This window comes from Solanum verrucosum, unplaced genomic scaffold (assembly GCF_900185275.1).
Source record: "Solanum verrucosum unplaced genomic scaffold, falcon-dt-bn FXZP01000009.1, whole genome shotgun sequence".
Lineage (NCBI taxonomy): Eukaryota > Viridiplantae > Streptophyta > Magnoliopsida > Solanales > Solanaceae > Solanum > Solanum verrucosum.
This window is the reverse complement of record NW_026020231.1, coordinates 1146508-1162419: the sequence shown is the minus strand read 5'-3', so window position 1 is coordinate 1162419 and position 15912 is coordinate 1146508. Positions and strand designations below refer to the sequence as shown.

General features: G+C 33.0%; 3 protein-coding genes across 4 annotated transcripts in view; 1 reads left to right on the top strand and 2 right to left on the bottom strand.

The window, feature by feature from the left end:
* The window catches only part of LOC125832584 (psbP-like protein 1, chloroplastic), a 132350-nt gene that overhangs the window by 49794 nt on the left and 66644 nt on the right, over positions 1–15912 (bottom strand). The window lies entirely within an intron of this gene.
* LOC125832580 (uncharacterized) lies at positions 260–6515 on the bottom strand. 2 transcript variants are annotated; one of them, XM_049511763.1, is made up of 8 exons: positions 6310–6515; positions 6146–6197; positions 3496–4859; positions 3329–3410; positions 3176–3242; positions 1621–1809; positions 1473–1533; positions 260–796 (listed from the first exon to the last, which is right to left on the bottom strand). In XM_049511763.1, exons 3-8 carry the CDS (start codon positions 4271–4273, stop codon positions 606–608), a joined length of 1368 nt encoding a protein of 455 aa, XP_049367720.1. In that variant the 5' UTR covers positions 4274–4859; positions 6146–6197; positions 6310–6515; the 3' UTR covers positions 260–605. The 2 variants fall into 2 exon arrangements, with proteins under 2 accessions (XP_049367720.1, XP_049367721.1); XM_049511764.1 differs by lacking the exon at positions 6146–6197.
* On the top strand, positions 10629–13322 carry LOC125832588 (protein SPIRAL1-like 1). Its single transcript, XM_049511776.1, has 3 exons — positions 10629–10783; positions 12104–12385; positions 13014–13322. The coding sequence occupies exons 2-3, from the start codon at positions 12131–12133 to the stop codon at positions 13092–13094; spliced, it is 336 nt and encodes a 111-aa protein (XP_049367733.1). The 5' UTR covers positions 10629–10783; positions 12104–12130; the 3' UTR covers positions 13095–13322.

Below are 15912 nucleotides of genomic sequence, written 5' to 3'. Positions count from 1 at the left end.
TGATGTTGACAGTGACGAGGAAGGTGAGCAACTAAAATCTTGAATTCAAAAGGGGGCAAAATATTGACTACTTAATAATTTTGTCAGCTATTATTGTATTTGCAGCTAATTTGCTTTGCTGGTCACAGTGCAGAGTCTGGAATTTAAGGTACAAAACAAAACTAAAACTCCGTGTAATCTCACAAGTGGTGGGTCTTGGGAGTGTAAGATGTCATCAGACTTGAGAGAAATTCAATGAAAGTAAAATTCATCCATCAGGGGAAAAGGGGACAATGAAATAACTTTGTCCAAAAAATACAACAAAACAACTGTGTACCTGTGAGCTGCAGGAAGCCAGGACTAACTATACCTATTTGTTCTTGGATCGAATAATACTACATGAACTTGCCTAGGTTACAGCTTGCTACTAGATTATATTTGACGGGGGAGGAAATACTTTACAGTTTTGGGTCAGGGATGAGGCTACTGTTGCAGTTGTTGTGTCCTGGGTGTAATGCTAGCAAAGCAAAAAGCAAAAAATATCGAATCCCAACCAAAGCAGACATCCCCCCAACTACAGCAATCCAAAAAATTGATGCAAAAGTTCAAGTGTAGCATCAGTACTGCTAAGTTGAAATTGTATCAGCACTATGTTCTGGAATGCATGTAGTGGCTTCAATGACCTTGCGATAGTAACGCCAAGATGCATTCTTCTCAGTGATTGGTCGTTGACCAAATGGATTACTCTCTACATACTTCTGAACATTTTCAGCCATGGACAGTCCTTCAAGATAAAGGCGCAGATCACCCTCTGGCCCTGTTGGCGAATAATGAGATGAAGCTTATTTAATCTTGACAGCACCGGATGGATATATATAATACAACTACATCACTAAAAATAGATTGGATACAATACTATTCCAAGTCATATTCATGCACTCACAGGGGAATACAACTATCATTCATATCCCACACAAATAGAGGAATTACTTGAACCAAATATTTTTATTTTTTTTATGACAAGGAAAACCCACAACCGCTACCCTTTGGGTGCGCACAAGGTAAAACCCCCGCTCCTATGCAATAGCTCGCAAACCACATAGGAGAGGTAACCTGCACTTGGCAAGCCTGGTGCGACGAACTCGACCCAGAAGGCAAACCCCTTGCTTTCGCTGGCAAGGGGTTTCGAACTTGAGACCTCCAACATTAAAGTCCCAATCCCAAACCACTGGGCCACCCCGAAGGGTACTTGAACCAAATATATTCACATTAAAATAAAGCACTTGGTTATATTGAAAGAAGTTGAAATGTGGGAAACTATCAAGTACAATTTGAGACCCATTCAGAAAAGATGAAAATCAAAGGACAGAGAGTTCAGCATCTATTTGCACGATTTCTATGAAAATGCCCAAGCAGGAGATGCATGAAGTGAAGTCCAAACATAATAGTCTGATTACCCATCATGTACATGTTTGAAAGAGAGAAATACACACCTAGTGAATTATCTTTCTCATCCGTGTAGAGGTATGTATTTGGAAATACTGCTGTGTTTGGCTGAAAATAATAAAACACAGTGCAAAATCATTTACTTAAAGGTCATGGAGGAAGGTTCCCAGCAACAAAGAAAGGGTTAATACTCACTGGATTACACAAGGCCTTGTGCGGAGAATCGTCCAACAGAAGCGTGTTTGACTCATCATATTCACCCCTCTCCCATGGAAGATCTGGTTCAAACTTCTCCCATAATTTTTTAAGCTTCTTCAAAATAATAGGCTTGCTTCTCTTCTTACCAACAACAGGGAAACCAGTATCAGTGCAATGGGATTGATCCTGCATAACATTCGAAGTTATTATACTGTGTTGAAAGCTATGAATGAAAGAAACTGAAACAGGAAAAGGCTAGGCTATCAATTTCGTTAATTCAAATTCATAATCAAAGTTTATGAAATACTGTAACAAGTATTTCTTGTCTTTCATTTCCTAGAATATGTAGGAAAACATGCCAATATATAAAAAAACATTTTGAGGGAAACAAAATATTAATTGATTAAGATAAGCAATGTAGCATGAGAAACTAGAATTAAGTGCTTCAAGGGTTTTTTGGTACTAAAAAGTCAGATTCAAATCAAATGTAAAAATAGATTATTCACGGAATATTCCATTAGTACATTTACCAAAGCATTAGATCCTCTCCTTACAATCTTTTTATCCTGGGATGTCCTCCATGAGGCCTACTAAACCAGCTCTCAGGGATTCTAAGATATTTTTCGGTCCTCAAGCAAAAGGGAAAATCAAGAGCAAGAGACAGGAGATGAGTTGAAGAAGACCAATGGAGAAAGAGAGAGAGAAGCTCCACACCTACAGTCACTATATTGTGAAGCTATAGTTACTGACAATGCCAAAAAAGATTATTCCCTACATAGAAGTATACTAGAGCCTTCAGTTCTGGATTGGGACAGATTTGGATAGTGTTCACTTGGTTGATGTAGCCTGATAGGTGGTGGTTACTCTTCTTTTTTTCGACACTAGTAACATTTTGGTGGTTACTCTTCTTAGGCGGTGATCCTTTGAGTATTCTCGGAATTCACTCAAAGGACTATATCTCACACACTGCTCGCAGGATGTTCACCCCACCCCCACCTCAGCCCTGTATGTACACACACACACAAGAGATAGTGATACATCCATGTATAATTTATTCAGAGCTACTTCCTACCTGACCCACATAGGCTGTTTCTTTTTTCTTTTTTTCTGAAGCTGGTGACTTCACAAAGGCTGTTTTTTGTCCAATGCATTATCAAATTTTTGGAAACGATCTCCTTAAATGAAACAAGAAAGCAAAAAATGCATGTACTAGCCGTAGCTCAAATTTATTAGTTTACAACCCATCAATGGGATGATCATATATACAGCTTCATAAACTCCATAGAAAGACACAGGGAAAATAGTAAAATGGAAGAAGAAAGCATAATATAATCTTGGGTGCTCATACAAGAAAGACCATACTGAAATCACGTGTGCTTTTTCATATGGACCTGATTCTTGTTCTAAGTATAATTTCCTAGGGCTGTTTGATCTCCAGAATTAAGCAACCAGGCTCACAAGATTATTTTTTTTGTTCCTGGTGCTTTCAGATTAAAGTTTGCAGACTTGCACTGACGCTAATTTATGATATTGAGGAAGAACAGATCCTTACCCAACAGAAGAGCAATTTTTCCTTGGCATTTCCCAGTAGAAAATCAAGAAACAACTCCACATTCTTCCTGCAAATTTTTGGACAACACACATAAATATGTTTGCACATATATAAACTTCATAAATATAAAAGTGAACAAAATTCAGAAACTACCTGATTCTCGATGACCAAACACCTACATTAAATTTCTCAAAGCAGAATTGCAGAAAATCGTCATGAAAAGGCCTTTTGAAAACTGGTAAAACAGATGACAACTCAGTTAGAAGATTTTTCAAAAGACAAAGTAGACTTCAGAATGAAACTAATGGTGCCACTCCTACCTGCTTTCCCTGAAACAATGATGTCCACTTTGAAACCACGCGGCACATGTTGAAGCGGAACAATATCAGCAAGGAGTCCATTCAGATCAAGTACAAGGAGCTTTTTATTTGAACGTCCATTAAGCGCTCTCCTCAATGGAGGGACGGTCCTGACATTTGTGATTTCAGTGTTTTCATCTATGAAAGCACACAAATTTGAAGGAGAAGAATTACTTTCAGCTAAAGATTGTCTTTCCCCATCGAAAATTTCATTGGTTGAAGACCCAAAAGCGCAAGTGCCAACATTCTCCACGAATGCTGGTAAACTGTTTCCAAGAGTACTGAAATTCCTTCTCCTCTTTCTAAAATAGGTTATTAGTACTCTCGGTCTTGGATGTACTTGTTGACTCCTTGTAACAATGGAAAAATTATTAACCTCAATAAACTCACTGCTTTCAGCAGGCAAAGTGATGTCCACGTTAGCGGATTTTATTTTGCTCTCTTCAATCACGGCATCCTCCACAATTGCTGGTATAGTGCTTGCAAGAGCAACAGAATTCCTTCTCCTCTTCCTGCAATATGTTATCAGCACTTTTGGTCTTGGATACATCTGTCGTCTCCTTGTTTCAGATGCAAAAGCAGTGCATTCATCAGGCAAAGTAGCGTCGGCGTTAGTGGACTTTGTTTTGCTCTCCTGAATCGCAACATCCTCCATGATATCTGGTACACTAGTTGAAAGAGAGATAGAATTTTTCCTCTTCCTGCAATATGTTATTAGCACCCTTGGTCTTGGATACATCTTGAACTCTTCGTCTCAATTACAAAAACGCTAACCCAATAAACTCAGTGCTTTCATCAAGCAAACTGATGTCTATGTTAGTGGACTTTGTTTTGCTCTCCTGAATCACAATATACTTCAAAATTGTTTGAATACTGCTTGCAAGAGCGATAGAATTTCTTCTCTGCTTCCTGCAAGAGGTTATTAGCACTCTTGGTCTAGAAATATTTGTGGGCTCCTCGTTTGAATTGCAAAATTAATCTGATTAAACTCACTGCTGTCAGCAGGCAAAATAATGTCTATGTTAGTGGATCTTATTGTGCTGTCATGAATCACAGTATCATCCAAAATTGCTGGTAGCTGCTGGAAAGAGCAATAGAATTCTGTCTCTGTTTCTTGCAGTAGGTTATCAGCTATCTTGATCTTGTACATATGTGTGGACTCCCCATCTCAATTTCAGAAGCATTAACCTCGATAAACTTGAGGCTTTCAGCATGCAAAAGTGATGTCAATATTAGTGGCTTTTGATTTGCTATCTCAAATTACAGCGTACTCCATGATTGATGGTATACTTCATGTAAGAGAAATAGAATTCCATCTCTGCTTCCTGCAGTAGATTATTAGCACTCTTAGTCTTGAATATATTAGCGGACCTCGTCTTGACCTCAATAAATTAACTGATCTCAGCAGGAAATATGATGCCTATGTATGCAAACTCTCATCACAATGCAACTTGTTTAACATCAAATCCAAACTAACAGACAAGAATCCTTAAACATGCCAATGTAGAGACCGACAAACTACATTATTTTCAAGGGACAGGTTCGTCTCTTCAGCTTGATTCTCATTTTCTTTTACCTCTCTGTGAACTCATATCCACAAAACAATTTCTTGCTTGTGACCTGGTTTCATTTAGTAAGACGAACAGTGACGCAAGCTCATTTTAGAATTGTATTCCTATGGGGCCTCTAAAGCATGGTCAATATCAATTACACAAAATCACAAAAAATACCCTCCTATTTTGCCTATTTTCTATTTTTTCTTCTTTTAGCCCTCCATGTAATCAATGTCAGATCCAAGATTTTAACTTGATGGATTTAATCTTTATAATTTTACCAGTGAACCCATTGCACTTTTGAAATGATGGGTTCAAAATGTGTTCACTGAAATTTTGGTAAGCTCCAAATTAAAATTACAGGGTTCAGTTGAACCCATATCTTGTTAGCTACATCCGCCACTGCATGTAATGAAGGCAGAGACATACTTGCTATGCTCCCCTTCTACGAATGCAGCACTGCTGTTTACTTTATTTCTCAGTTCAACACATCCTTACTAGTTCTCTTTTTAGATACATAATCTGGGAGCCCAAGAGCAGCCACTTCCTGGATACCAATCTTACTGCTATTCCTCTTTTTCACAGACTAGTCACCTCAATACCAAGTGAAACACCAGCAGCAACAGGAATTCCAATTTCCTGTTGCTACTTATCTATCCCAAACAATTGAATATCATATGCCAACTATATGTTAAGCAATGTTTACTAACACCAATAAAACAAATGAAAAGGATAAACTAGATTAGTTTGTTTTCTCCAAATCAAGCTAACATGAGTTTTAGAGCAAACAAAACAGTCCTTAGTCAATAACTCATAAAGACCCATACTTCCTAGGATTAGTAAACATCATAGTGTCACCCCACTGTCCTATCTCTTCAAGTCCTTGTGTTTGACTTTTGCCCAACTTAATTGTAAGTACACTCACTCATAAACTGCTTGATACCGTGTAATCACAATCCAAATAAGGGGAAATGCCTATAAATTAACAGTTGTAGTTTATCAAGCACGCGAAAAATAAAGTAAGATGCGTTCAACAGAGTTAATTTTTAGAGCATTACCAGATTTGAAGCACTGCATACACATGAAGTAAAATTGAAACTCAATTACAACCTAAACTCCAAAATAAACGAATCGAATACTTCAATCTAACAGAAAAATATAAATTAAGTTACGGAAACAAAATCTGAAACAGCAAAAAATTAAAGCCGGCGGATGAGAATACCTGAAGCATATGAAGAAGAGAAAACACTTCAAGTTGTTGTCTATAAAGGCGATAAGCTTTCTGAAACACAGAGAGGTGACGTGAGACAGTGAAGTTGGGGAGTATGAACTATGAAGACGACGGATCGGAGAAAATGGGTTCAGTTTTGGTATTCCAAGAGATTGCGGGGATCTTAGAATTAATGTTGTTATTTCCAAAGGGACCAAATGAGAATATACTTGTAGGAAAAATGATATAATTAATAATTAACGCGTTAATTAGCATACATTTTAGGAATGAACATACTTAAATACTTCCTCAGTCACTTTTTATTTATCAAATTTTGACATAATGATTGGGAAAATGACATAAATAATCTCTTAACTATAGGAGTAGGTCTAAAATGGTCTCTTAACTATACACTTAGCGGATTTAGTCTTTAACTATTAAAAAATTTATCAACTTTGGTCTCTTAACTATACATTTACCGGTTTTAGTCCCTTAATTATAAGCTTACCGATTTCAGTCCTTCAAGTATTCAAAAACTTATCAATTTTGATCTTTGTCCATTTTTATTACAAATAACTTAGGTTTATATTAACTGAAATATTCATTAAATTAGATTTTTAACCCATTTTTTAAAGTTGTTTCTCTATCCCCGCCCTTTTTTCTTCAAACTACTCTTATGAAAAGAACTATAACGTCAACGATTAAAAATAAAATTAATGAGGAAAGAAGATATAAGTTATAATTTTATTCAATAGAGGATAAAATTAAGCATATAATTGTTGTTAATGACTTGAATATGCTAATCCGTGCGAATTTTATTTAATTTACTCAAATTTCTTCATGTAAAATAAAATTAATAGAATAATAAAATTGATCTATTTAAAAAAAACTAAAAAAATTGCAAATCTACCATTTTATAAATTTCAATTTCTGAAAAATTAAACAAATTTCGTTCAATGAAGTCATTGGAGTACAAATTTTGGATTTAACAGATAATAATTTTTTTCTTTTTATAATAAAGTTTAGCATATTCTTGTCATTAGTAGCAATAATATGCTTCATTTTATCCTTTGTTGAATAAAATTATGACTTATATTTTCTTTCCTCGTGAATTTTATTTTGAATCGTTGAGGTTAAGGTTCTTCGCATAAGGTTAATTTGAAGAAAAAGTAGCGGAGAGAGAGAAACAACAAAAAAAGTTGCTAAAAGATTTAATTTCTTGATGCATGAATTCCGTTAATAAAAACCTGAACTATTTGTATTAAAAAAAATGAACAAAGACTAAACCTGATATGTTTTTGAATATTTAAAGGACTAAAATCGGTAAGTTTGTAGTTAAGGGACTAAAACCGATAAGTATATAGTTAAGAGACAAAAACTGATAAGTTTTTGAATAGTTAAAGGACTAAATCCGTTAAGTGTATAATTAAGGGACCAATTTAGACCTACCCCTATAATTAAGGGACTATTTATGTTATTTTCTCTAATTGATTGGTATAAGGAGTCTATCATTTTATTTATCAAATTGTGACATAATGATTGGTATAATTAAAAGGGTAAAAATGTTTAAAAGTCTATGATATTCTTTTTATTTTAAAATAAACTGTTTTTTTTTTTTAAGTTAAAAAGTATTAAAGTTAAAAGGATAAAAATGTTTAAAAAGGTAAAATAACGTAGTGTGAAATATGTTATTTTATCATTTTGGCTAAAAGGATTTTTCCTCGTCTTTTTTATTGACATAGTTCCAAATATATTTAGTCACTACTTTTTTTAAAGACATTTAGTCAATTTTAATAAACTGAGGATGTAATAGAAAAAAAATTGTTCTTTTTGATTTGTCAAAAATAATAAATAAAAAGAAAAATTAAATTAAAAAATATTTAACTAGTAAATATGAATGGATATAATTCATATGGTAGTTTTTATGTTGATTCATGCGTTAGATACCATAAATAGTTTAATGTTTTGATTTCTAGAATCAATTAAATTGATCTTGTTTCTGTCTCTTATTCATATATTATGATTTTGTCTGTTTGGCATTACGGTTAAAAAAATATATTTTTAGAAGTGTTTTTTTTAAAATAGCTTTTCTGAAAAGTGCTTTTAAAAAAAAGTTGTGTTTGACAAATTCATTTGAAAAAATGCTTTTGATAAGCAATTGTGTTTGACTATCTTTTTAAAAAAAGTATTATTGAGAGTCAAATTACGAAAAAAGCAAGTATCAATGTGTTTTTAAGATTATTTTGTAGAGAGAAACTATTTTAAATATCTAATACATAACTTTAATTAAGTTTTTATTTTAATTAAATTAAAATGTACACATTCAAATTATTAATCAATATTATACATAGATAACTAAATAAAATGAAATATTAATTGAATGTTAACATGATGAGTTAAATATAATTAAAAATATCAAGAAAAATAAATTTAAAAACTATTCCACAACTAAGAAAATAAATTTTTTATTTGTTACTTTTTTGGGAGGGCTGAAATCTTTAATTGTTACTTTTTTCTCTTTTTTAATCCTACAAAATATTATATTACCTACTTCTAATAATACGTAAAATAATATATAAAATATAAATAATAATATATAAACATAAATAAAATAAAAAGTTTATCATATAAAAATAAAAAATAAAATTCTTGAATAAAACTTAACAAAACTTATGAAATATGTTAATTAATTAATAAGAGATATATTGGTAAATATATAAATATGTAAGGGATATTTTAGTCTTAAAAAAAATAATTTTTTGCTTCTACTTCTACTATTTTTAAGAAGCAGAAATTTTTAGCTTCTTCCAACAACAGAAAAACTGATTTTGCTTCTATTTAAAAACACGAGAGTTTGCCAAACACTTGATTTTGCAAAAAAAATGTAAAAAAAACACTTTTGGCCTCCCAACAACAATGCCAAACAGGCTCTTAATTTTTTTAAAAAATATTTGATTAATATAAACAAGATAATTTTATGTTATTATATATGATTGTAATGACTTTTATTTACCTCCAGTTTCTCTTATTCACCCGTAATTGTAACCTCAGAATATTCCAAATATGCTAAAAAAATTTAACACGGTAGAGGCACAACCAACGAAAGGTGTGTGAGACTCCATTAACTTATTGACATGTGGATAAGTGGGCCATTTATCTACTTTAAAGTTAGAATGCTACCACTAACAAGAGATAGAAAGTATATTTACACAATAAAATGTGTTGAACATATATAAAAAATGCATGAGAAATTAAAACGTGAGTTTACTTCTTCTTTATTTTAATATTTTGAGATTATATTGAATATGTTACGTAGTTATATGTTGGTTTGACAAATTTATTTTGATATGGTATCTTTTCTATGTAATATAATTTGTATTTTTGTTTTCATCACTGTTACTTTTCTACTTTTAGTTTTTTATTTTTATAAAATAGTACTTAAAATTTTGTGGAATACGTTTAATTTTATTTATTTTTTAAAAAATATAGTATTTTTTAAATGATGATTTATTTAAGTTAAAGATTGCTAGAGGTAGGGAGAAAATAAAGATTAAAAAATATCGATGTAACTTTTTTTCTAACATCAACAAAAGTGTTTTAAAAAAAATTAAAAATTACAGATTCAGTTTGAACATCAAAATATGTAGTTTTGATTTACCATCCTTTGATTTTATAAAAATATTAGCAAGAAAATTCAAAATTTAATTTTTCAACAAGTATAAAATGTGGATCCACAATCATTTTTATTTTATTATTATATATTTAGTGAAATGTATTATTTCTGATGGGATTGATATTAATTATAAAATTTGTTTTACTTTTTGTTATTTTTGTTCTAGGTTTATAAAAATTCTTCAAACTAACATACAACTATAACAATAATAACATATCAAATGTAATCTCAAAATTAATATAATATTAACAATTAAAAAAGAAAAGCAATAAATGCACGTATAATTTCTCTTGCATTTTTTATATATTTATTCAACTCAATTTATTGTGTAAATATATTTTCTCTCTTGTTAGCGATAGCATTCTTGCTTTAAAGTAGATAGATACACACTTTTTTTTATTGTGCCTCTATGGTGATAAAAATTTTCAAATATGCATACGTATAAAGATCAAAGACATTGGTACTCTTATAAAAAAGTTCTTTTTATCATCAAAGAGATGGATTTATAGAACTTTTTACGACTAATCTTAATCTCGAAAGAGTAATAAAGTGAAGTAGATAAAGCTGAAAAGACAGGGGTCAAAAAGAAAACTTAAAAATTTTAAAAAATTACGAAACCGACCTCCTACTATCCCATTATTATTTGCACAACAGTCCACTAGTCCAGCCATGCAAGCAGGCACCCACTATACAGAATAGTGTTTCAGATATTTTCATATCCCTTCCATTGCTGCGCGTGCCGTTAGTTGTACCTATAAAGCCCTACTGCTCTTCAATCAATTTCTCTCCACAGATCTGATCCGAACTACTCAGGTACATGCTGCTGCTCTCTCGTTTTGCTCTTACTCCGTCTGAATCTCATTTTTTATTATTTGAAAGTCGAATCTCATTGTTGTTGTAGTTCGTCTTCTCTGGATCGGCGTTTGGTTTAGAATTTATGCATCATTTTGTTTTTTTTCATAATCATCGTGGTTTCGGATCTGAGTTTATAGAATGCTGCTGATATATATGACGAGGTTGAGGTTTTAGCGGTTTTGGTTGCTTTTCGGTTGATTTGCATCCACGGTGCTCATAATTATCTGTTGTTGATTATCATGCATCGATATATGTGTGTGCAGTGTATATCGCTGATTCGTTGGCTTTTCGTGTTACTGTTGGTGTTTCGATTTGATGAAATTCCAAGTATTATATGAAGGAATTAGAAGAAAATGATAAGTTTGATAGAACTAATCAAATATTTGATCCGACAGTTGTTGCTAGAGTAGCTTTAGCTTGTGATGTTTCTGGTTCTGGATGATTTAACAATTACTGCACATGTATATCCAGTAATCTGATGTTGCTTTTGCAATTGATATGCTGTATTGGGCTGGAGATTGTGTTTTTGTCTAAATTTTGAGTGTATTACTCTATTTCCTTGGTTGCAAGGTTTGCTTGCTAATTGAGGTTTGTTGTCTGGTTTCGGTAGATGGACGAGCCAATAATAGTAATATTAAATCTGGCTCAAAGAAAGAAATGATAATTGTGTAACAGGCGTGTAATTGGTCTAAATGGATACAGAGCTATGACTTCTAATATCATAGATCCAGATAGATATGAAATCTACATTTGCAGCTATTTCATTGTTATATATCTATGTTGATCTGAATAGGACAAACTTATATGTATGCGTATCTATTCACAAAATTTGTATGCCACTCTTAATTTTATCCTACATTGTAGTCATATATTACCAAGTTCTGAAAGGTCTTTGTACTAATAAAAGAGAAGTTCTGAATTACCTTTGTGATTTCTCAATAAGATATGGTTAGTTTCTTATAAGGTGGTTCATGGAAAGGCAAGCTATATACTGAAGTGGGAAGAAGAAGTTATATAGACTGGAGTTTTGGAATTTGAAATGTATAATGTTCTTGTAATCTCTATCTAGGTTTCTCTCAACTTTCACCTGGAGGAATCCATTTAAACTATAAGGGGCTATATGTGATACTGTTAATTTAGTTCATTTCTCACACGCATATTATAGTTCATCTTTATGAGGTACACTGCAGTGGGTCATTGAGCTTATTTGTACTTCATACTCTTTGTTTACAATGCCATGTAATCTTTTCTGAGATTGTGTACTGCTGCTTTGAGCAGAATCAATCATTTAAAAGTTGAGAGATCATGGGTCGTGGAGTCAGCAGTGGTGGAGGACAGAGTTCCCTAGGTTACCTCTTTGGAGATGGTGAGCCTCCAAAGCCTACTACCAACAAGGTAGAAGCTCCACAGAATCAGGGACCTACAACAAGCGATCCGCAGAAGCCTACTGCAACTGCACCAGCTCCAACTGTTAATAAGCAGATTCCAGCTGGCATCCAGGGGCGCAATTCCAATAACTATTTCCGTGCAGATGGACAAAACACTGGGAATTTCCTCACGGTAAGATGCAGATCATCTTTCTTTCAAAGTTGATTTTACAATGTCCTTGCAGATTACTTATCCCCTCCTACTCATTGGTTCTTTCTTTATGATTGTCATGGCTTGATCAAATGAATTAGTTTTTGAAATGACCGCTTTCAGAAGGTGAACTTTACATGGAGGCAGATTCTTTAATGAAGAAATTTCTTTTCCATTCTCTATTTAGTTCAGTACTATATGCTTTTTGAATTGTTGATTCTATCACCTCCTTCAGTTCTTGCTGCTCCAGGATATAATTGCGGATAAAAACATCTTTAAAAAATTCTGAAGGAAGTTCCTTTCCAAACGTTACTTAGTTCAGTACAACATGTTTCTTGATTCTGTCATATCACATTTCTGTTTGTAGCAACTTCTGTTTTCCAATCATCTGGGATTGTTGCCATCATAAACATTTTACCAACTTTTGAGAGGGGAATATGAGAACTGAACCATCCTGTTCTGGAGATGTTTTTTTCCATTCTTCTTCTAGCTCAGTAGCATATGCTTCTTCTGTTGCTAATTCCGTCACATCTTATTTCCCTTCTTCTTGTCTATTACACAGGGTGATATTGTCTTGTCAATTAAATGTTTGAATCTCGTCTCTTTTCAGGATCGCCCATCTACCAAAGTGCATGCAGCACCAGGTGGCGGATCTTCCCTGGGTTACCTGTTTGGCGATGGCAAGAACTAGTTCCTTCTGTCCAAAGATGAAACTGTGTGTGTAGTCATGAAAAAACGATGAGACTGCTGTTGTTACTGTATGTTGGTTTATTTTGTGTCTGGGGAAATAGTGTCGGCATTCAGACGATCCGATTGTAATATGATAATCCTTTCCTATTCACTGTTGGGATATATACCCAAAGCTTCAACTGTGAACTATCTGCAATGCCTGCTTAAGAAAATCAAGTTTTAGTTCGTGCTACTGTTGTTTTAGGATGCAATGATTTAAAAACATGAACATGATCTCCCAGAGTGATTATGAACATGCATTATACTTGATCATTTGCTCTTTTCATTTTATTATTACGACTGAAAGCATTTTAAGTTGATACTTATTTCTCAGTCCAAAAATCTATATTCACAGGCCACAGCCAGCCTGGGAACTTGGGTATTCATGGTTTTATTCAGGTTGGTTTTCAAATCAATTTAGTATGTTTTTCAAATATTAGAATTGACTCTAATCAATTAAATAGGGTTTTAATGCTTTCGTTGTTGTGGTTTTCTTTGAATTTTTGTCGACTTATTATATTTAAATATCTAAGAATATACATCCAACCACAAATTAGATCGACTATAGTCTAGCATAACATCACCGAATCAATTACTACTATTTGAGATTTTTGTTAAAAAAATTTACATAATTAAGTTATATAAAGCTTCCTCCGAAGAAAAAAACGTATGAGCTTAAAGTGTTTAAAATTTAGCCTTTTCAAGGAATATAAAAAATTCAAACAATAAGTTTGTTTTTGTGAAAATAAATAAATTTATAGTTGTGAGTTGTGATTAGGGGTGTTCACGGTTTGGATAAAAATCGATCCAAACCGATAAAATAAAACCGATTTTATTTGGGTTTGGTTTGGTTTTAGATTTTTGAAAACCGATAATATTTGGTTTGGTTATGATTTTATTCGAAAAAATCAAAGAAATAACTGAATCGAACCGATGAATTATAAACATATATTTTATTAATATATTATTTTTATAAACAATTTTAAAGATCTTATATATGTTTCATTAAAATTTCTTTAAACTTTACTTATTGAAAGCAAGAATGTTTTATAGGGTCGTTGTCTCCAACTCTCCTATAACCTCTTAATATATATATAAATATCTTATTAACCAAAATAAAATAAAATAAGAATGTCCAAGGTGAAAACATTTTTCTTATTGATTTCATGTATATGAGCGTCTATGACAATTCTTTGTGGGACTGAAATGTTATTGTCTCTTCCTTCTAGGCCAATATAGTGAATTTTAAAGCTTTATTATTCAGTGATCGAAAGTTCGGTAATTTAAGTCATTCTAACTATTTTTTGTTTTGAATGGATTGTTGTCACTTTTTCACATTTTGAATGAATTGTTTCTTTTATTTTTGTGTATGGTTAATAACCGAATAATCAAACCAAACCAAACCGAAACCGATAACCACCAAATCGATAAATGTATATTATATTTGATTTGGTTTGATTTTGATAATTTTAAAATCGATTAAGTTGATTTGATTTTGATTTTGACCAATAATCGATCCAAACCGACCCGTGAACACCCCTAGTTGTGACATACCAAAACATCTTTAACAATAACTAAATGGCTTTCTTGTTAAAAAAAATATGAATTGTTTGAGATTAAATTGAGTTGGTCACATATATTTTGAAAAATTTATAGATTATACACCTAAAGTCGGAAATAATTTTGAATTTATATTTCGCGACACAAACTCTTTAAGAAAAAAGGAACACATGTCCTTGAAAAATTATGAGTATCATTTATTAGGTCATTATGAATAAATCCAGAAAACAAGAGATTAAACTGAGTTACCATACATATTTCAGAAAATTCATGGACATTAACACATGAAAAATCAAGATAATCCTATATTTATGTTTCGTTACCCATAAATTGCAAAAAATCAATGTTTGCCTCTAGAAAACTATGAGTATCATTTACTTGGTCATCATGAATTGACCCACAAAATTTGATCTCAAACAATGTTGGTCACATATATTCTGAAAAGTGTTATGACTAATACACGCGGAAGTCAAGATAATTATGAATTTCTATTACGTGACGTGTAAACTCCAAAAAAGCGATGACTATCCCTGCAAAACTATGAGTACTCCATACTAGGTCGTCACGAATGGACCCACAAAATTTGATGTCAAACAAAGTTGATCACACATTTCAGTAATTGATTCTTAGTATCACTTACTAGGTCGTCATAGATGGACCCATAATGTAACACCCTGTATCCAAAAATAGAGATTTCAGATTTCTGGTGTTACAGGTGGCACTCACGAACACCATCCACGGACCGTAGATGGACTCACGGTCCGTCCTGCAGGTCCGTGGTTCGTGACAGAAAACTTCTCCAGAACTCAGTCAAAAAATTTGGCTAAGTCCCGACTCACGGACAGACCCACGGTCCGTAGATCAGACCACGGTCCGTGGTCTGTGTCCGTGGATCGAGACTTCCCTTAACCAGCCTCTGACACAAGCTACGGTCGACCAGCACGGACCGTCATTCAATCCACGGTCCGTAGGTCTGACCGTAGATGAGGGTCAGCAGCCAGTTAGCTGAAAAATATTGATGGGTCAACTTCAGATGGTCATAACTCTTAGCAAAAAATGAATTATGTGTCCCATGACCTATGGTTAGATAAATAATTGAATTATCTTTCCAATGCCACCGATTTTACTAAATTCCGACCTCCGAGTAAAAAGTTATGCCCGTTTTAGTGAAGCCCTGTCGGGCAGACTCGACCTACGGACCCAATCGACGGACCGTAGGT

What these genes read in the sequence shown, in the direction of transcription:
- LOC125832588 (XM_049511776.1), top strand. Translation starts at nt 12,131, where the DNA reads ATGGGTCGTGGAGTCAGCAGTGGTGGAGGACAGAGTTCCCTAGGTTAC. An exon ending in ACACTGGGAATTTCCTCACG is followed by an intron (nt 12,386 to 13,013) that starts GTAAGATGCAGA and finishes GTCTCTTTTCAG; the next exon opens with GATCGCCCATCTACCAAAGT.
- LOC125832580 (XM_049511763.1), bottom strand. Translation starts at nt 4,273, where the DNA reads ATGTATCCAAGACCAAGGGTGCTAATAACATATTGCAGGAAGAGGAAA. An exon ending in GTTTGGTCATCGAGAATCAG is followed by an intron (nt 3,243 to 3,328) that starts GTAGTTTCTGAA and finishes AAAAATTTGCAG; the next exon opens with GAAGAATGTGGAGTTGTTTC. An exon ending in AAAAATTGCTCTTCTGTTGG is followed by an intron (nt 1,810 to 3,175) that starts GTAAGGATCTGT and finishes AATGTTATGCAG; the next exon opens with GATCAATCCCATTGCACTGA.